This window comes from Oncorhynchus tshawytscha, linkage group LG14 (assembly GCF_018296145.1).
Source record: "Oncorhynchus tshawytscha isolate Ot180627B linkage group LG14, Otsh_v2.0, whole genome shotgun sequence".
NCBI classification, from domain to species: domain Eukaryota; kingdom Metazoa; phylum Chordata; class Actinopteri; order Salmoniformes; family Salmonidae; genus Oncorhynchus; species Oncorhynchus tshawytscha.
This window is the reverse complement of record NC_056442.1, coordinates 9,034,852-9,056,955: the sequence shown is the minus strand read 5'-3', so window position 1 is coordinate 9,056,955 and position 22,104 is coordinate 9,034,852. Positions and strand designations below refer to the sequence as shown.

General features: G+C 42.6%; 1 protein-coding gene across 1 annotated transcript in view; it reads left to right on the top strand.

The window, feature by feature from the left end:
• LOC112266486 (nck-associated protein 5) overlaps positions 1-22,104 on the top strand; it is a 163,203-nt gene that overhangs the window by 121,255 nt on the left and 19,844 nt on the right. The window contains exons 11-15 of the mRNA XM_042296645.1: positions 8,400-8,504; positions 9,933-10,121; positions 11,884-11,890; positions 12,084-15,687; positions 16,906-17,011. Coding sequence (XP_042152579.1) covers positions 8,400-8,504; positions 9,933-10,121; positions 11,884-11,890; positions 12,084-15,687; positions 16,906-17,011 — 4,011 coding nt within the window. The remainder of the gene's footprint in view (positions 1-8,399; positions 8,505-9,932; positions 10,122-11,883; positions 11,891-12,083; positions 15,688-16,905; positions 17,012-22,104) is intronic.

The window sequence follows — 22,104 nt, the reverse complement described above, 5'->3', positions numbered from 1 at the left end:
TACGGGGCTCAGACAAGATCATTTGAGAAAGTACCGAGACTCGCGTCATCCATCCTGGGCTCTCTCGGGGGGACGGTAAACCTCTCAACCAAATTACCTCTAGCTCACCAGACCTTGTGGCATGTAACACAGACATAGATGCTAGAGAGAGGGGAGGGTATGTGTGTGTGTATGTGTGTGTGCCCGTGTGTGTATGTAGTCTGCCGTGGGTAGGAGTGCACACTTACTGTAACACAGAAATCATTTACTCCAGTCACTGCAGAGAGAGAGAGAGAGAGAGAGAGAGAGAGAAAAACAAATATTGACAACCATGTCTGCTATAAAATGGCCGCATGGATTTTCCTTAATCTGATTTGCAGCTATGGCCGTCCAGCTCTCGTTACCTTACCTCTTCTCAGAGTGGAGGGTGGAGGCTCTCAGTCTGCCACAGGGTAAAAGGGGGAGATTTGGGGTGTGAGAGGGAGCTGAGGGGGATGGAGGTACAGGGGGCCTATAGACGGCACAGACGGATAATGAGACTCCTACTGGTCTTAATGAGAACATGTGGCTCAGAAAGGATGGATGAGAGGAGCTCAGGGGAGAGCTGAGTGCAGGTACTATGCAAGTCAACACATCCAGGTGCTATGCAAGTCAACACACCCAGGTACTATGCAAGTCAACACATCCAGGTACTATGCAAGTCAACACATCCAGGTACTATGCAAGTCAACACATCCAGGTACTATGCAAGTCAACACATCCAGGTACTATGCAAGTCAACACATCCAGGTACTATGCAAGTCAACACATCCAGGTACTATGCAAGTCAACACATCCAGGTGCTATGCAAGTCAACACATCCAGGTACAGAAACAAAGAAAGTTATAGTTGAAGAATAACTTTTTTTTTTTATTGTTGACAATATCTGTAAAACAACAGCCTCCAGAACACTGGTATTGTTGAATAGTCCACAAACCATTTTAATGGATCTCGTTTAAGCAATGTTTCGATCAATAGACCCTCATCACGATTTGTTCAGGTGTTGACAAAATTCGAAAGGATATAAATGAGAATTGCAAAGAGCGAGCAGACGACAATCCTTTATCTACCTCAAGTTCAGGAGAGAGTATGCCCTCTGTCAGTCGCCCTCTGCTATGCTGACATATGGATAATTGAAAGTCACAGTCCACATTGTCCAGTGAAGGGTGCAATTTTGGCTGGAAGGGAGGCATTTTCGTCATTCCAACAGTTTGAGCGAAGCTGTGGATGCGCTATTTTTGTCCCAACTTAACCAGGGCATGAATAAAGTGAAATGTGTAATTGTTTATGAACTATTTGTAACTATTTAATCATATTTTGATTTAATAAACGAATATGTATGTTCTGGTTATATCCTACAAGAGTAAATGTTAGCGTATTCAGTCTGTTCAGTAGAGCATTTGTGTTCAATATACAACGTGATCAACAAGACATTGAAGAGAGCAATATACCATACATCTATTTGCTTGTGTAGCAGGAGCCTCTGTCTCTGTCCCAAATGGTATCCTATTCCTTATATAGTGCTCTGGTCAAAAGAAGTGCACTATGTAGAAAATAGGGTACCATTTGGGACAGACCTGGCTTTTCACGAGGGAGTATGCCGGGAATGAGGATTTGTAGCAAGGCATTTTTTCAGCAGTGAGGAAGTGAGATTTTATTGTGAAGGAGGCGGATAGATTTGAAAGATTTATGTCCAACTTTATGTCCAACCGATGTCTGCCAGCACATTAAACAACAAGAAAATAATTGACACTTGTGTAAGCGATAGCTAAATCATACATTATAGGAGGATTTATTTTTTGTATTTTCATATGGATTCCTCAAACAGTCATTAATTTTATTGAAAATCTCATGATTCTTTCATGGTTGTGGTTTTGTCGATATGTTTCAGGTTGTAAACCTTGTTTCTATTTCTGGGATTAGTTTCTCTATAAAGGTGGCTGTGACAATGATGACTAGTAATACAAGTGCTGAAAGAGCATATGATTGATTGAGTCAATTAAAACATGGGTTTGAAATCAGTTCCCTTGCTACTTATTGTGGATAATTTCTCTTGAAGCGGCCTAATATTTTGCCCTCTAAAACGGCTGCAGGTAACCTTCTGTTTTCATGATTTTTATTGATTTTTTATTTAACCTTTATTTAACTAGGCAAGTTAGGGGTTTGCATGAATTACCTTTATATCATAACCTATCATCAAATAGTAATTAGCGACAGTAGAGCTAGACATATTAATATTTCCTATCAGTCAGAGTATTTAATTTCTACTGTTCTGGGAGTCGGTAATTAAATGTGTTATTGGCCTCTGGGGCCATCTTGAATTTCCCTGATAACGAATCACTGCTCTCTATTGAGATTGTGATTAGGAATACTGGGAATATGCTTGACCTGCTGTCGCCTCATGTAATTTGGCATTTCACATGCTACAAAGCTCTGTTTGCTGCAGTTTGGCCAGGTGTTTTAGTAAGGTGTATAAGTAGCGAATAATAATTCCCTCCTTCCACTTAGGCAGCCTTATCAAAAGTGACAGGCGAGTGGTAATTGAGTTGACAATTATCTGTAAAAGTAGGTCCTGGTTGCCGTGGAAACTTCCCAGGCCCCTCCAGCAGGACGTAGTAGCTACGCAGTACCATTCAGTCATTTTTGCCTTCTGAATTTGGATTGGCTTTTGCACTATGGTTCCCCTCAAAGTGTTGTCTTTGCTGGAGGTTTGTTAACTGGACTGCCCTGCACAGTATTCCTATTCTGGTTAATGTCTCAGTGGAGTACGAGAGTCATGTTTTGTCTTTAGCCAATTCCCTGCTATACGTTACCTGTATCCTCTGACTAAGGGAAGACCAAGCCTTGAGTGCAGAATCAAACGCAGATTAGGTAATAGGTAGTAACAGAGAAGGTGAGCTCCCTCAGTGCGCCTCCGTCCTTGGCTAGATCACACTTCCACGCGGTCAGGTACAGTGAGGCTAGCCCTAAGAGACACAGAGATGGGGGAGCTGTCCGCCCCCATGCCCCCCCCCCCCACCACTCCCCATCGGAGGCCTTGTGACACTATTGACTGAATCATTGATGACTGTGCTGAGGAGGTGTAATCCTGCACCCCTACGATAACATCAGCCCCCCTTCTCTTCTCCTGACACTCAACCACTCCCATCCCCCTGTGTGGACAGCCTATACCCTGGAGAGGAGCGATAGGGCTTCAGAGAGGACTACATTTCTGTTACGGGCTTTATGGTGAGAGAGACGCCATCTGGCATGTTAAGTCCACTGTAAAGGACAACCTGGACTGAGTCAGCTACAGGGGAAGAATTCTCATCTACATATAAACTTTAGGTCATAATGGGAAATACTTGGTTTAGAACAAGCTGTAGTAGGTATATTTTGCCTCCGTTAATTCACAGTTATGTACATGAAATGAATATGATTTTCAAATTTGAACTACAAATAAGCAGATTGTGTTTTAAAACCTTTTCATTTAATTACTCTCACTTACCTTTAATTCTTACATTTTAAGTCTTTGCATAAATGTGAAAGCAATAAACAACATATTTTATGTAACAATTTGATTATACCTAACAAACTAATTGAAAACTATTTAGCATCATATGTGCATGAACTGTGCAAAAAAAAAAAGGGATGAAATAAAATTGATTAGAGGCTCAATATGCTGTTTATATACTGTACTACATTCCCATTTAATCCACTTTAAACAGCTCTATCATTATTTCTATATTTCATAAGTTAACTGACAATGGGGAACAAGAGAGCACATTGCGTCTAATCCTTTTCCACATCCCAATCGATCGTGACCGCACTGGACCAAATTGACTTGGGCCAATAATAAAATACAGAGCATTCCACCGAGATGACCTCAAGGTTCAGAATTTCCAGAAAATAGTCAAATAGCCTATTAGATCTGAAAGAGAGTATTGATGTCCCTCCAGGTCCCTGATAGCACACAATATGCTGTACAGTACTAGAGAACCAGACTGCATGATGGGTTGAGCAATTTCAACTCAATTGAAATTTCGCACACAAACACAGTTTTTCTTCTTCTATCCCCATGGGGACGTAAAATGTATTTCCATTCAGAATCCTATTTTCCCTTAACCCTAACCCTAGTTGTAACCCTAACCCTAAACCTGACCCCTAAGCTTCAAATAACCTTTGTCCTCATTGGGACGTGGGTAATGTCCCCACGAGGGAGAGTTTTCCTGATTTTACTATCCTTGTGGGAACTTAATGGTATTTTAGATCCTCACACGGTTAGAAGAACCAACCAACCCACACACACACATGCACATCAAAATACAAACCAATTACTTTTACAAAAATCCATTGGAAATCAATATGATTTAATCTATTAGAATGTTGCCATTATATAGCCTATCATCGTTTAGCTGGTCTGCAGGATAGAGTCAGTGTCCCCTTAAACTCAGTCTAAATGGGGCTGAGATTACGGAAAGAGAAACAAGAGGGAGGATTGATTTGGCACTCTGGGGAGATAAAGGGATCGTCATGAATGTGATTTAATCCACATCTCCAGTTTACATCCATGTTCCCTTAAACTAGTTCCAATTCACTCTAATTTGCACATGTAAATGCATCTACAATTAACAGCACCACTTGGAACTATTTCTATCCATTCTCTGTGTTTCGCGGCAGGTGGCTCTCACACCCAAGCAAGCCGTTGCACCTTTTCAAACTTGATCAATACGAATTTTTATTTTATTTATTTCTTATTTCACCTTTATTTAACCAGGTAGGCAAGTTGAGAACAAATTCTCATTTACAATTGAGACCTGGCCAAGATAACGCAAAGCAGCTCGACACATACAACGACACAGAGTTACACATGGAGTAAAACAAACATATAGTCAATAATACAGTAGAAACAAGTCTATATACGATGTGAGCAAATGAGGTGAGATAAGGGAGGTAACGGCAAAAAAAGGCCATGGTGGCGAAATAAATACAATATAGCAAGTAAAACGTTGGATTGGTTGATTTGCAGTGGGAAGAATGTGCAAAGTAGAGATATAAATAATGGGGTGAAAAGGAGCTAAATAAATTAATACAGTAGGGAAAGAGGTAGTTGTTTGGGCTAAATTATAGATGGGCTATGTACAGGTGCAGTGATCTGTGAGCTGCTCTGACAGCTGGTGCTTAAAGCTAGTGAGGGAGATAAGTGTTTCCAGTTTCAGAGATTTTTGTAGTTCGTTCCAGTCATTGGCAGCAGAGAACTGGAAGGAGAGGCGGCCAAAGGAAGAATTGGTTTTGGGGGTGACCAGAGAGATATACCTGCTGGAGCGTGTGCTACAGGTGGGTGCTACCATGGTGACCATCGAGCTGAGATAAGGGAGGAGTTTACCTAGCAGGGTCTTGTAGATGACCTGGATCCAGTGGGTTTGGCGACGAGTATGAAGCGAGGGCTAGTCAACGAGAGCATACAGGTCGCAGTGGTAGGTAGTATATGGGGCTTTGGCACTGTGATAGACTGCATCCAATTGATTGAGTAGGGTATTGGAGGCTATTTTGTAAATGACATCGCCAAAGTCGAGGATTGGTAGGATGGACAGTTTTACAAGGGTTTGTTTGGCAGCATGAGTGAAGGATGCTTTGTTGTGAAATAGGAAGCCAATTCTAGATTTAACTTTGGATTGGAGATGTTTGATGTGAGTCTGGAAGGAGAGTTTACAGTCTAACCAGACACCTAGGTATTTGTAATTGTCCACATATTCTAAGTCAGAGCCGTCCAGAGTAGTGATGTTGGACAGGCGGGCAGGTGCAGGCAGTGATCGGTTGAAGAGCATGCATTTAGTTTTACTTGTATTTAAGAGCAATTGGAGGCCACGGAAGGAGTGTTGTATGGCATTGAAGCTTGCCTGGAGGGTTGTTAACACAGTGTCCAAAGAAGGGCCAGAAGTATACAGAAATGGTGTCGTCTGCGTAGAGGTGGATCAGAGACTCACCCGCAGCAAGAGCCACATCATTGATGTATACAGAGAAGAGAGTCTGTCCAAGAATTGAACCCTGTGGCACCCCCATAGAGACTGCCAGAGGCCCGGACAACAGACCCTCCGATTTGACACATGAACCCTATCAGAGAAGCAGTTGGTGAACCTGGCGAATGCAAACCAGGAATGCAATACATTGAGATTCGATGTCAAGGCAATCAAGACGTATGTCCTGGGAAGTGTTTCTTTAGCCTAAGGGACGCCATATGGTGAAGATGCATGTATTAGCTGGTGTTCTACTTCTAAAGCCTCACTTCACATTGCATGACGTGTATTATACTAGTGCAGCAGTCATCACAAATTATATATAACATATTGAGCCTTGTAGTGAAGGAGACCTACCTGTAAATTCCTGGGAGGTCTTCAGGTGGCTTTGGTTGGTTGCTTTCAGTGAGATTGTGACTATTGATCCTCTGACAGTAGTCCATGGATGTTCTGAACACAATGTTAAAGTGGCAATTGTCAATGCCCAAGGCTGGGTTTATGAAACAAAGGACTAGGATTGTTATCCCTCTCATCATGAATGCATTTTGTCTTAGAGATTCAAAAGAAACTGGTTACAAGGGGCTGTCATCCCAAGTAAAAATAATATGGCTTCCAGGAATATGGTTTCCACTGTATATATAGATACAATGCAATAGTATATCTATCTCTATGGCTTTCACACTGCGTTTGCAGGAAGGCTTGTTAGCTCGAAGCCTCCGGGACCCCAGGGCTCGGCCGGTGTGTTGATCACTAGCACTGGGACTGATTTTATTACAAGCTTTTCGACTTATTGTCTGGCTCTCTGTTTCATTGTTGGATCAGTGGACTTATGTAGTGAGCCGGTGTCTTCATGCTGAAGGTTATTTTCGGAAGGTCACCTCCATACTGTAGCTCTGTCCCTGATACTCAGTGTAACGGTTGATAGCACATACAAACTCTAGAATGGCAAAATCTCGCATCGGAATCTCGCACTTAAACGGGTGGTAACATGAAGGATGTTTGTATGAAATAATGGATAATGTGATACTATGGTTTTGCCTTGGGCAAGGAGTTTGAGATCAGTGCTTCCTGAATGACACAGCTGTGCAGCACAGGGTTTACGAGGTGTGAAACTGTTGTTTAATAAACATGTTCTTAGTGTCCTCTGTGATTTAGTAGAGGAGTAGCTTTATACTCAAGGAGCCATCTGGGTAGTCTGAGTAGCAGAACAGAGATGAGGTGAGGTAGAAATTGCATTTCTATTGTTGTACTGAGTAAGAAAAGAGGTAAGCATATATCAGGCTCGGGCCTGTCATATTTTATACTCTCTCCCTGTCTTTTTTTATTCAGACATACTTCATTTATGTTAAAGGAACATTGTGGGATGTCGCCCGCGTCTCCAACTAATGATGTCATGCAAATAATCATTTCCATCACTTTCACATGATTGGGATAAATTGTGGAGGACACTGAAGGAAGACTATAGATGGACTTAAGCTAATATACTATACACAAAAAGTTCCGCAAGGTGACTCTCATCGCCGCACCGAAGGCAGCGTGACATTCTTCCTGCGGTTATGTTCATCTAGAGTGGGCGTACACAGCACGGGAAGGGAAGTTAGTGCAGAGTACAGGAGTCTGGCAATTGTATTTCATTATCGAGATGGAGAAATTCAAATAGATATGAGCGCAGCAGAAAATGTCCTCCCTCAACGAGCATTAAAGTTGCCTTTGGAGGGGAATGTGGCATAAATCGAGTGTTTTGTTACAGCACGTTTGCCGTTAAGTAGATCCGAGCACGGGGAACTGGGCAGTAATTAGGTTGGAGGATTAATATGTGAAAATGTATTTGGTTTTGTATCCTTCCCCTGTGAACGGAAACCAAAGAAAATAATGGATCGTAAAATAGTGTTTGAATATGAATACAAAAATCAAAGGAATCCCTCGCTCCCCAATGCAATTATTTCCCATTCACATGAATTATTCTTAACAGATGACATTAATGACATTGAGTCTAAGACTATTGAAGAGTGCCCTGCATACAATCTCAGTGGAGGGAGAAAGAGATTTACTTTCAAGCTCTGGGAAAGTACGGCTGAACCAAAGGGTTTTTGCGACCTGCTCAAATGTGATTTTTTGTTTGTTTTCATTGTGAGATTTGAATGAAAATGATTTATGTTTGATGGTAGACTTTATATTATGTATTCATTAATCTACTACTGGAAAAGTGTGATTGATACAGAACACCAATATGAAATGCAAAATAGCATGCAATATAATATAGTTGTTTGATTGCCAGATTCTTCCGTACAGTTGAATGTGTTAAATGCCTTCTCTATGTAGTTGATATATTTCTGTATGTAGTAGAGACATTCAGTAAGACCGTGTGCTTTCTTGTCCTTTCAGAAACTCCACTCTCGGATCATGGATTTGTCTGCCTCTGATCTCCTCCTGGAGCCGGAGAGGAGCAAAAACTTCCTGCTATCCAGGAACACTGACTCTCCACCTCATGTAAGATTGATGGAAAACAAACCAATGGCATGTTCTTTTCCCCCCCAGCCTCACCCATATGTATTGTCCAGGCATCAGAACTGACGTATAGCCCAGAGAAATCATTAGGGAGGATTAAAATACCAGATCTAACTATTATGGGGGTTTGATCCGCTGTTCTCTGCAAGCAGAGTTGGCAGTATCACATTCTTAAAGGTATATATCCTTGTCATATTACCAGAGGACCATCGATTGAGGCTCGTCTTCAGTAAAAATGAGTCTGCGGGATAGTGTAGAACATTAGTCATGTTATATATTATGTATTAAGGTCTTAAAAAATTCACTCTGGTCTTGTGTCCTTTTACTCCTTGAGGACCCAACCTGATAAACCTTTATATATAGTAAAGAAATGTGGCCCAAAAAAATGTGAAAAATTGATTGTGTAATAATGTTGAAGTCTGATAATGTATTCATGTGTTTGCGACAAGGTAATGAGTTTGGGTAAAGAAGCCGTGCAAATGTGATATACTTGCAGTACAGATTGGTACAGATTTCCTGGGCCAATTAGTTTGCTTCCTATTATCTCTCTGACTGAACAGTTGATTAGAATTCTGAATCGACATTTGTTTGGACAGAATTGTGGAATAGGACTGATGCAGAAAACATCTGTTGGGGAGATTGCGTCTGAAAGTATGATGGATCCTTTGCATCTCACTGGCTAATTATAGAGTTGAAACAGTAGCTTTCGTAACACTTTACAGGAATACTGAAAACCCCAGAAAGTCTCACACATAAAATATCAGCCACCGGCAATCTAACTTAAAACAGTCAATAGACATGCAAAAAACACCGTTTTTTTTTTTTGCATTAATGTACAAAGACAAAAGTGGTGTGTGTTTGGACAGCCTTGTAAAATGCACCAGTGATTCAATATTGTATAGTCATAGATTCCCGGCCATATTCTTACCTTCTGACACCATTACCATCTCAAATGACCCTGTGAAGCTCTCTGTGACACGCGCCGACCCACTCGCCCCTGTTCACCCCTGCCACCTGTCCTCCAGCTGTTCCCTTATCTCCCTGGGTAATTGGCTTTCACTGGAGCCCATCAGCCTGTCACCCCTAGCTCATAACCCAAACCATGCTCCTCCCCTGGCATCAGCCATGTGTCTGTGTCCCAGACTAGATTTGAAGCCATTCAAGACATAAACACTGGAGAGTGATGGGGAAAGCCTTTCAGTTCAAATACAATGTAACAAGCTGTATGGGTCCAGACCCAACTCTATAGTTTCTAGACTGAGAAGCTGAAATAAGGCTTGTTAATCAGTGTTTTTGGAGCGTTTTCTTGCATCTCTCATAATTGTCTCTACCTTCTCTACCTTAGTCCCCTTTATCCCGACTCATTAATGTATGTGGCACTAAATCATGACTTTGGAATCCATCCTGCAGGATGTCCAACTGAACGGGAAGGCGGGACTTCCTGTGGCCAAGTGTCTGAGCCAGCTGAGTCTGACGGTGCAAGCGCCAGTCTACCCACGCAGCAGCTGTAGCAGCAGTGAGCTGTCCCTGTCTAGCGCCTGCAGTGAATACTCCAGTGGCTCCTACACCTGGAATGAAGGACGCTCCTGTGGGAAAATGGTACGATGACCAGACCAACCTCTCCTCACTCTGTCTCTGTGTGTGTGTCTGTCTCTGTGTGTGTGTCTGTCTCTGTGTGTGTGTCTGTGTGTGTGTGTGTGTCTCTGTCTATTTTTCTTTGTCTCTGTCGCTCTCATTTATGAACTTCATCAATATGGGGTTTCAATCAGCTTATAAAAATTGAAGTAACACATAGCTGAACACTACCGGGTTTTCTATATTTTACTATTTTCTACATAGCGAAGACATCAAAACTATGAAATAACACATGGAATCATGTAGTAACCAAGAAAGTGTTAAACACATCAAAATATATTTTATATTTGAGATTCTTCAACGAGTCAACCTTTGCCTCGATGACAGCTTTGCACACTCTTGGCATTATCTCAACCAGCATCACCTGGAATGCTTTTTCAGTAGTCTTGAAGGAGTTCCCACATATGCTCAGCACGTATTGCTTGCTTTTCCTTCCGACTCATCCCAAATCATCTCAATTGGGTTGAGGTTCAGGGATTGTGGAGGCCAGGTCATCTGATGTAGCACTCTATCCGTCTCCTTCTTGGTCAAATAGCCCTTACAAAGCCTGGAGGTGTGTTGGGTCATTGTCCAGTTGAAAAACAAATGATAGTCCCACTAAGCCCAAACCAGATGGGATGGCGTATCGCTGCAAAATGCTGAGGTAGCCATGCTGGTTAAGTGTGCCTTGAACACCAACAAAGCATCCTTACACCATAACACCTCCTCCTCCATGCTTTATGGTGGAGTTCACCCACGCCGCGTCTCACAAAGACATGGCGGTTAAAACCAAAAATCTCCAATTTGGACTCTAAACCAGATGACAAATGTCCACCCATCTAATGTCCATTACTCGTGTTTCTTGGCCCAAGCAAGTCTTTTCTTATTATTAGTGTCCTTTAGTAGTGTTTTCTTTGCGACCATGACCATTCGACCATGAAGGCCTGATTTATACAGTCTCCTCTGAACAGTCAATGTTGAGATGTGTCTGTTACTTGAACTCTGTGAAGCATTTATTTGGGCTGCAATTTCTAAAGCTGGTAACTCTCTAATGAACTTATCCTCTGCAGCAGAGGTAACTCTGTGTCTTCCATTCCTGTGGCGGTCCTCATGAGAGCCAGTTTCATCATAGCGCTTGATGGTTTTTTCGACTGCACTTGAAGAAACTTTCAAAGTTCTTGAAATGTTACATATTGGCTGACTTTCATGTCTTAAAGTAATGATGGACTGTCGTTTCTCTTTGATTATTTGAGCTGTTCTTGTCATAATATGGACTTGGTCTTTTACCAAATAGGGCTATCTTCTGTATACCACCCCTACTTTGTCACAACACAACTGATTGGCTCAAATGCATTAAGAAGGAAAGAAATCCACAAATTAACTTTTAAGAAGACACACCTGTTAATTGAAATGCATTCCACGTGACCTCCTCATGATGCTGGTTGAGAGAATGCCAAGAGTGTGCAATGCTGTCATCAAGGCAAAGGGTGGATGCTTTGAAGAATCTCAAATATAAAATATATTTTGGGTTACACCGTTTTGGTTACTACAGGATTCCATATGTGTTATTTAATAGTTTTTAATAGTTTTTATTTATTAATCAAAGCATTAAATATGTAGCTTGAGCCATAACCCAAAGGGCTTAGTATCTCCAATATACCATGTGAAAGGAAGTAAAACAAATTGCAGACTGAGTAACAGCTTAACAAATTAATCATATGACTCCACAACCAACTCTGTTGTTTAGAATGAGAGTGGGCCATGGTCACAAATCCTCTGAGAAGTACTACAGGTGCTTGACCACCCTTATATTCATGCTTGGATTGCTGTTGCACTGCTCAATTTAGCTGCATTTTCGAATGATGTGTCTGTGTGTCTGTCTCTAAATCTCCCTCTGTCCTCTCTGAGTTTCCTAATACCTTCTGTCTCTCTGTATTTCTCCTGCAGTCCTCTCTGACATGGGAGAAGAGGTTGAGCCTGGGTTCCTCGGCCCCCGGGAACATCTGCACCCCCTGGAAGAGCAGCTCCCCACGAGGAGGAAAGAGAGCCACATCCTAGAAGGCCTGCGGAAGCTCCAGAGGAGAAAACCAAAAGGCTCCTCATCCTCCTGGGTCTCCAAGTCGGGCGACAAGGACTGCATGAACTCTAATGAGGGTATCTACTCTCTGGGGATTAAGAGTGGGAGCAAGGGAATCTCCAAGCCCACTTATGTGGGAAGGACCCCTGTCTCAGGGGTGGGGGGCAAAAAGTTTGTGTATGACTCTGATGATGCGGATGACGAGTCGCTATATTCGGCGTACTGCAGACGAGACTGCGTCCCCAGTAAGGACGGAGGCTGGATGTACTTTAGGAAGCTGTCGCACAGCGTCTCGGACAGTGTGTGTAGCTGGGATGGGCTGCAGGACAGTGGCGTAGTAGGGGATAGTAACTGCAGCATGGGTATGACACACCCGCCCGGCTATAACTCCAAGGAGCGGCCAGAAAAACTCAAAAGCTTCATCAACAATTTCCTCTCCGGGGGGCGGACCTCGGCTGTTCTAAACCCCTCCCTGTTGCACTTTGACATCAGCCCCACAGAGGCTGAATGCCCCCTCCACCTCTCAGACACCGACCCTGAGGATCTGCACACTGAGGTCAGTGACCACCGGCGGCTGCCTGTTTGCCGGACAGCTGAACAACTGCAGAAGGACATCAAGAGGCTCTCAAGAGATTCTGACAAACTGCTTCCCGTACAATGCTTGAAGAGGGAACCTGGCCGAACTCAGTCTGCTGACGGAAGGCCCAGGCCTTTCAGCCTAATCAAGGAACACAAGGGGGCTAAAACCCAGTCTGAGGAGAGTATCATGGCTGTATTCGATGCAGACGGACAGCCCATTGAACTCAGTGCTCAGCAGTCCTGTTTTGGTGCTGGGGCTCGGAAAGAGATTCCTAGGAGGAAAGAAAATGGGGTTGCTGAGTATGCTGCACTGTCGCCTCATGATAGGCCCATTCGTCACAAAGTAGGCAACAACGGCAGCATTAGCAAGGAGGGAAGCCCAGAGAGGCTGCAAATGCATGTCACTCCAGTACGGAAATTGATAAAGCCACCTTCCAATCGATCCAACAAAGGCCATTCTGTCCCTCCCATGAACAATGCTTCCACCAGCCCCAAGGCCATCAGCTCAAAGATCCCCAGCAGCCGGGGGAAAGGATCTCCACTGAAGGTTTCTAAGGGCTCCACCATGGAAACAAGCAACAGTGGACCAACCTCCGGATTCACAGCTCAGGAGTCAAAGTTCCCTTCTTCTCCTCCGGTCAAGATGTCCAGGTTCATCAAAGCTCCAGGCTGCACTACAAGCCCCAAGGCAGTAATCAACAAGCTTCCTGGCAGGAATGACTGGACAAAGGGCTCCTCATCTAGTGTTCCAACCGGCTCCCCACACCTCCCAAGAAGGCATTTGGACCATGTGGACTACAGGGAACAGCCTACCAGAGACAGACACTGTGAAGCCAGCAGCAAAACTGAACTCAGGTCCCCGTCTCCTCCCCCGCCCCCTGGCCGCACCACCTCCTTACTTATCAGACCAAACTACGATGGGTCACCTCAAGCACTTAAACCAGGGGCTCAACCGTCCACGCCTACAACTGGGAGGGGGCCACCCCCGAGTTACCACCCCCCGCCTGTACCAAATATGCAACATTTATTACCACCCCCACCCTACAAGGGCCAAGATACCATAGACCTGGACGCAGGCTACGGTACCGCAATCGCACCTCAGAAACTTTTGGACAAATCGAGCCAGCAGCACCCTGCTTCAAATGAGACCCCCTCTAAAGGCACTTCGAAACGGGTCCCCACAAAACTCTACCTCCCCTCCTCAGGGCATGTGCCTGATCACCCTGAAAATGCACCTAAAAGCTCAAAGAATGTTCCTCCTCCCTCATACAACTCTCAACGTGGCTCTTCGCTTCAAAGCACATTTACAAGTAAGAAAAGTACCAATGACAATAGGCATTCTATGTCGTATAAGACCTCTAGTAGTTTCCCTGTAACTCTGCAGGGCCACCCTCAGTGTCCAACAGAACCTCACAGTAGTATGACTCAACCTCCCCAGGCTGTAGCAAACCCACCCGTCTCTGGAACTAGCACTCAAAATTCCACTGAAAAAGCGTCAAAGACACGAATTCCTATGGGCTTCAAAGCTTTTGTGAAATCGCCCCCTTCACTGCAGAAAGGCTCCACCACGATACCAGGAAAGCAAGAGAAGGAACACATCAACTCGGTCTCCAAAGAGACTGTGACTTCAAATGCTTTCATCCCGTGTGACAGTTTTCAGGCAGTGCATGTTGATTCATTAGCTATGACTTCCATCATAGAGACTAAGGGTGAGGTCCAGTGCATAATTCAGGAAGAGGAGGCACACACCTCTGAGTTGGCAGAGCAGGGGGTTGATGACAAGTCAGAATGTGACAGTAGACTGTTTAAGAGGTCCATATCTGTCACGACCAAACCTCACCTAAAGCCTGTCCTGGGGATGACTGGGGCGAAAGCTCGCAGCCAGAGTTTCAGCACCCACTACATGGAAAAACCCAACATCAGTGTGTTGGACGGACATGTGAAGATTCGAACCCAGATCATCACCAACTCTGGAGAGAGGGGGAACTCGTTAACAAGGCAGAGCTCGTTTGTTGAGGGCATACAGATTAAATCCAGTAGCGGATCTGGGGAAAGTCCAGTCCGTTGCCCCAGCCACAGGCTGAGCCACTACGGAGGTATGACAGGCTCAAACAGCCACCAGGGTCTTCCGGAGAGAGCCTCCACATCGGGATTCACCGGTGAAGGGCCACGGAGCACCACAAAGGGGGAGAGCGTCACGGCTCCACCTCAAAAAGAAGTGCGTAGCTTACCCCTCGCCGACCGGATCGGCTTGAAGAACTACCGAAATCCCAAGAAGGTTGCATCTCATCCTCCATTTGAGTCGCCGGCCTCTCCTGTCTATAGCCCGGAGGCCACAACAAAGGGTGGGAAAGTGCTCAGCCCCGGAAAACTAGACCACGCGAAGAGCGTCAAAGTCCAGGCAGGCTGTTCCCAAGGGGAAATCGATGAGGGAGAGCAACCAGTGAGCCCCACAGTCTGCACCATCGAGGAGAAGGTCATGATGGGGATCGAGGAGAATATCCAGAAAGGTCAGGGTCAAGAGAAGGTAATAGCACCGGAGACCAAGCAGAAGACCGGCCCGTCTCTAGCCAACTGGTTCGGCCTGCGTAAAAGCAAGCTGCCAGCCTTGAATGGAAAGAAATCAGACGCCATCTCCCCGAAAGAGAAAGATGAGAAAAAAGAGCTGAGGATCGGATCTGTGCTGGGAGGCAAACAGATGAAATCGGACAAAAAGAAGGATAAGAAAAAAATCGACAGCCCGTTCGAAAAGAGTCCAGAGCTGACGCTGTCGGAGAACAAGCTGAGCTCGATCATGGATCATTGCAATATTCAGATGGGACAAATAGCCAATCAGATCCAGTGTTCTACAACCTACATTGGGAAAGACCAGTTCATGAAAGAGCTTCTTGGACGGTTGGTATTATTTCAAGTACATTTGCATAATTAGTCATAGGTGAAAACCTCCCAAAAATTACAGTGATTTGATCAGGAAAAAGAACACTCATTAGATAACTTGTCTCCTGTGATGCTGAAATGATTGCGGATTGTCGTTTTAGCATTTCTCCCAGTGTTCATGCTGCTGTAAAACACAAGTCTTGCTACATTATGCATGCATGTAAAGAGACAAAAACACACACAGCTCAACAACAGCAACACCAGCTGTCTCTTTGAGTTATGGTTCCACTTGAGTGAACATTAGCACTTCCTAGCCTGGAATCTAGCGACACTGTCAGCCCTGAGCTATCTTGGCTGGAAGAGTACAGAATTACCCCTCCTCCCATAAATTGATATAATACCTAAAATCTCAGCTGACAGATTTTTATCAAGAGTAGTTACAAACATTTATCACTCAATGAGACTGGAGTCGGGAAGAGCCATTAAAAAGAGGTTATTTCAGATCCTACGGTAGGGGGATACCTATACTCAACAAAAAGATAAATGCAACATGCAACAATTTCAACTATTTTACTGAGTTACAGTTCATATAAGGAAATCAATCAGTCAATTTAAATAAATGAATTAAACCCTAATCAATGGATTTCACATGACTGGGCAGGGTACTGGGGAGCCAGGCCCAGCCAATCAGAATCAGTTTCTCTATAATGACGTTCGAGGCGGCTTATGGTAGAGAAATTAACATTCAATTCTCTGGCAACCGCTCTGGTGGACATTCCTGCAGTCAGCATGCCAATTGCATGCTCCTTCAAAACATGAGACATCTGTGGAATTGTGTTGTCTGACCAAACTGCACAGAGTGGCCTTTTATTGTCCCCAACACTTATGTAATGATCATGCTGTTTAATCAACTTCTTGATAGGCCACACTTGTCAGGTGGATGAATTAGCTTTGAAAAGGAAAAATGCTCACTAACAGGGATGTAAACAAATTTGTGCATAAAATTGGATAGAAGTAAGTTAATATGCATATGTAACATTTCTGGGATTTTTTTTCCAGCTCAGTGGGACCAACACTTTACATGTTGAGTTTATATTTTTGTTCAGTGTATATGGAGGCCGTATTGAGTGAGAACAGTGGAATGTATCACCCGGGATCTCTTTCCAACTGCACGGTTCATATGAAATCAGTTAAGCAGACAGACAAAAAATGTATCAAATCATGTTTCCCATACAGGAGTGTGAGGAAGGGTGACTCCATAGCTGAATCTCTCCCTGGCATCTCCATCCCCAAGAGAAACAGCGATATGAGGGGAGATATGGAGATCTGCTCCGATACAGCTGTGAGTGAGCAAGGGGTCCTGCTGCTTGGCTTCCAGGATATTGCATGGGTCTCTCCCTCGACTGCTCTCTCTCTCTCTCTCTCTCTCTCTCTCTCCTCATAATCTCACCATTTTCTTACTATTTCCCCTAACCTCAGTATCCACTTCCACCATGCTCTCATGCTGGTCAGTTGCTTATTGGATTGTGCGTGTACTCCATATAATTTACTGTTGCCATAACGTTTTCCATGTCTCATGTCTAATTTGTGTACACACCTGCAAATTCCGCCAACCTTCACACATACACAAATATGAGCGCACACTGAAGCACTTCATCTTGGGAGATATGCTACCAATGTTGAACCACATACTAAGCTTTGTATAGAACAAAAAATGCTTTGGGTAAGACTTAGAATGCCACGTAATTCTGACCTTGTAGAAGATATTACTTGTTCTCTGTCAGAGACAGAGAGAGAGAGAGCAAGGAAGGAAGGGGGAGAAAGAAAAAAGAGTCCACATGCAATATGCAGGAAATTCAATCCAGCTGATGGGGAACTTTGATAGCGAAGAGGAGGCTCTTATCTCAGACACTCAATTCAACAAAGGCCTGTTTAATACTATCCTTGCAGCTTCATCTCCATCTCCCTTCTACAGAAATACAACAGAAGAAAATAAGTGTTTATGACCTGCAAATCCCCTTTATACTTTCGGAGGAACACTTTTTCAACATCACTCTGTTAGCCCACCTCCATATTAGAACAATTACCTTGTTGCTTCCTCTGAAATAACTACGTATTACGAAAGAGGCTCTGGAAATGTAATAGTAACTTCTGTAAATCTAAGGTGTTTGTCGATTCTGTTTTGAGTCATCGCTTAAAGAATTGATGAATCGTCTTCCACTATTGTTTTGTTTAAGAGCTAAAGGGAAGCTATATATATATATATATCAATAATGTTCTATCTGAATATGCCAGCTACTGCATCTGTGTTAGCTTAGCTGCGTTTGTTATTTTGGATGTCTGGTTTCATAGAAGTATATAAAGTATTATCACGTTGTAGAAAAGTGTCCTTTGCTTGTTTGTGGTTTATGAATCATATCAGACATGTCCTTAAACTAGCAGTGATAGTCTGTTATTATCTGTGCAGATGATATTCAAGGAATGTTAAGGCCACCATACAAAAGATTGAATACACACACAAGCGGCAAAGCAATTATGAATACAATGCGATGCACATTACAATGATGTAAGGGAGACTGGGAAAAAAATGTAACACGGGGTCAGTTGTAAGAGCTTTTAATAACTCAAATTAGAAACCACTTAGAAAGCTGTTGTGCAATGTGCTAATGCTTCAGTGGTGTCTCTAAATGCCTAAATTCATCAATCATTTTTTGTTTTATTGACATAAAATAGATTTTGAGGCCCTTAAGTAAATATACCCTCCACTTCTCTTGTTTAGTGTTTTGACCTGTGGGTCATTCTCCATGTATTTAAACATAGTAGTTTTATCAGTAAGATGGGGTATTTTGATTTGCGTGTGGGGGGTTGTAAACGCAGTACTTTATATGGTATTTAGACACATTAACATAATGATATAAAATGTATCTTCTTTACATAATGTTTTGTAGTAAAATTAAGATAATGCAAAATTGTACAATTTACACATTTGAATCCTAATATAAAACAGGCTATATTAATTTTGATACAATTTGAGTTTTTGGTCAATATCACATTCCTAAAAGATCAAATGGAAATATTTGTCAATTTAGTGTATTATCATCAAAATATCAGTTTCAATTACCCTTCATTTTTAACATTGAAGACAATGCTAGTTTTAACCCCGTAGCTGTAACCGGAAGGTTGCTGGATCGAATCCCCGAGCTGACAAGGTAAAAATCTGTTGTTCTGCCCCTGAGCAAGGCAGTTAACCCACTGTTCCCCGGGCGTCGAAAACGTGGATGTCGATTAAGGCAGCCCCCCACACCTCTCTGATTCAGAGGGATTGGGTTAAATGCGGAAGACACATTTCAGTTGAATACATTCAGTTGGACAACTGACTAGGTATCCCCCTTTCCCCTTTCCCTGTTACATTTAACCCCACATACGGGGTCAATTGTAACATTTCACTCCTGACACTTTTGGTTGAATTGTAAATGGCTGGTATGTTCTCTAAACGTAGTTACAGTTTGTAATAGTAGCTGAGATATGCATGTTGCTTGTATAACAATATTATTTAATCTAAATCAAATAATATTTTCAATAAGCAAAAGCCTAAAAGTGTTACTTTGGTCTCCCCAACCATTTTTCTGATGAATAACATACCATCTGTTGATGATGTTGTGAGGCACGTTTAATAACACTTTATGTCAATGTTCTGTCATTCTGCCTGAACAAATTGGTCATAAACATGATTTAGAACTTGATATTACACACTACCGGTCCAAACCTTCAGAACACCTACTCACTCAAGGCTTTTTCTTTATTTTTGCTATTTTCTAAATTGTAGAATAGTCGCAAAGACCTCAAAACGATGAAATAACACATATGGAATCATGTAGTTAACAAAAAAAGTGTTTTAAAAAATCTAAATATATTTTAGATTTCAGATCTTCAAATAGCCACCCTTTCCCTTGATGGCAGCTTTGCACACTATTGGCTTTCTCTCAACCAGCTTCATGAGGTAGTCACCTGGAATGTATTTCAATGAACAGTTTTGCCTTCTTAATTAAAAGTGAATTTGTGGAATTTCTTTCCTTCTTAAAACCTTTTAAGGATCCGCCCCTTTTTCCCCCAATTTTCGCTTAAAATGACATACCCAAATCTAACTGCCTGTAGCTCAGGCCCTGAAGCAAGGATATGCATATTATTGGTACCATTTGAAAGGAAACAATTTAAAGTTTATGGAAATGTGAAAGGAATGTAGGAGAATATAACACATTAGATCTGGTAAAAGATAATAAAAAGAAAAGGTTTTTTCAATCTTTTTTGTACCATCAACTTTGAAATGCAAGAATAAGGCTATAATGTATTGTTCCAGCCCAGGTGCAATTTAGATTTTGGCCACTAGATGGCAGAAGTGTATGTGCAAAGTTTTAGACTGATCCAATGAACCATTGCATTTCTGTTCTAACTGTTGTGTCAAGACTGCCTAAATGTGCCTAATTTGTTTATTAATAACTTTTCATGTTCAAAACTGTGTACTCTCCTCAAATAATAGCCTGGCATTGTTTCACTGTAATAGCTACTGTAAATTGGACAGTGCAGTTCTATTAACAAGACTTTAAGCTTTCTGCCAATATCAGATATGTCTATGTCCTACTTACAACCTCATGCTAATCGCATTAGCCTACGAAAGCTCAACCTGTCACGCAGTGGACCCACCAATCCTAAGGAAGTTAATGCGTTTGAGCCAATCAGTTGTGTAAAAGACCACATCCATATTATGGCAAGAACAGCTCAAATAAGTAAAGAGAAACGACAGTCCATCATTACTTTAAGACATGAAGGTCAGTCAATATTGAACATTTCAAGAACTTTAAAAGTTTCTTCAAGTGCAGTCGCAAAAACCATCAAGCGCTATGATGACACTGGCTCTCATGAGGACCGCCACAGGAATGGAAGACACAGTTACCTCTGCTGCAGAGGATAAGTTCATTCAGCCTCAGAAATTGAAGCCCAAATAAATGTTTCACAGACTTCAAGTATAACAGACACATCTCAACATTGACTGTTCAGAGGAGACTATGTGAATGAGGCCTTCATGGTGGAATTGCTGCAAAGAAACCACTACTAAAGGACACCAATATTAATTAAGAAGAGACTTGCTTGGGCCAAGAAACACGAGCAATGGACATTAGACCGGTGAAATGTGTCCATTGGTCTGTAAGTCTAAATTGGAGATATGTCTTTGTGAGACACGGTGTGGGTGAACGGATGCTCTCCACATGTGTATTTCTCAATGTAAAGCATGGAGGAGGAGGTGTTATGGTGTGGGGGTGCTTTGCTGGTGACACTGTGATTTATTTAGAATTCAAGGCAAACTTAACCAGCATGGCTATCAACAAATTCTGCAGTGATACACCATCCCATCGGTTTGGGCTTAGTGGGACTATCATTTGTTTTTCAACCAGACAATGACCCAACACACCTCCAGGCTTTGTAAGGGCTATTTTACCAAGAAGGGGAGGGATGGAGTGTTGCATCAGATGACCTGGCCTCCACAATCCCCCAAACCTCAACCCAATTGAGATGGTTTGGGATGAGTCGGACTTCAGAGTGAAGGAAAAGCAGCCAACAAGTGCTCAGCATATGTGGGAACTCCTTCAAGACAGTTGGAAATGCAATCCATGTGAATGTAACAGTACTCTTCTTGCGTTGTGTACAATCAGTCATCGACACGGAACTCCAATATGTAGCACCAGTCATGTAGCTTTATTCTGTTAGGAACGGCACAAAATTGCACGTCATGCAATGCACGTCTCACCATCCAACTCTGCACTCACGCACTGTACAAAATATATGAACCCCCCCCACCAGACACAGTAAGTTGCTAGCTAGTACTGGCGGGAATTCTTTACAACAAAATGCACAACAAATATTCTCCAAAAACCGCTGCATCTTATGTGTGATGTTCGAATCACATTTACAAACAATTTGATATAAATTGTACATTTAAATCATCACTTGAGAGTATAAAAATCACTTTTGATGTACAGTGCTTGGCAACCAACAACTTACCGCTGGTTTGGTGCTTGTTCAATGGGACGATTCTAACTGCAACATCCCACCTCGTAAGCAAGCTACGCAAACCAGCCAATAAGATACCATGTTGAGTAGGTGAAGGCAAGACAAACTCAAACCAAAAACCCATTGGCTTAACAATAAAGTGGCAAGGGGAATCACCAATATAACCCTGTTACATGAAGTTGGTTGAGAGAATGCCAAGAGTGTGCAAAGCTGTCATCAAGGCAACGTTGGCTATTTGAAGAATCTCAAATATAAAAAATATTTTGATTTGTTTAACACTTTTTTGGTTACTACATGAATCCATATGTTTAATTTCATAGTTTTGATGTCTTCACTATTATTCTACAATGTAGAAAATAGTACAAATAA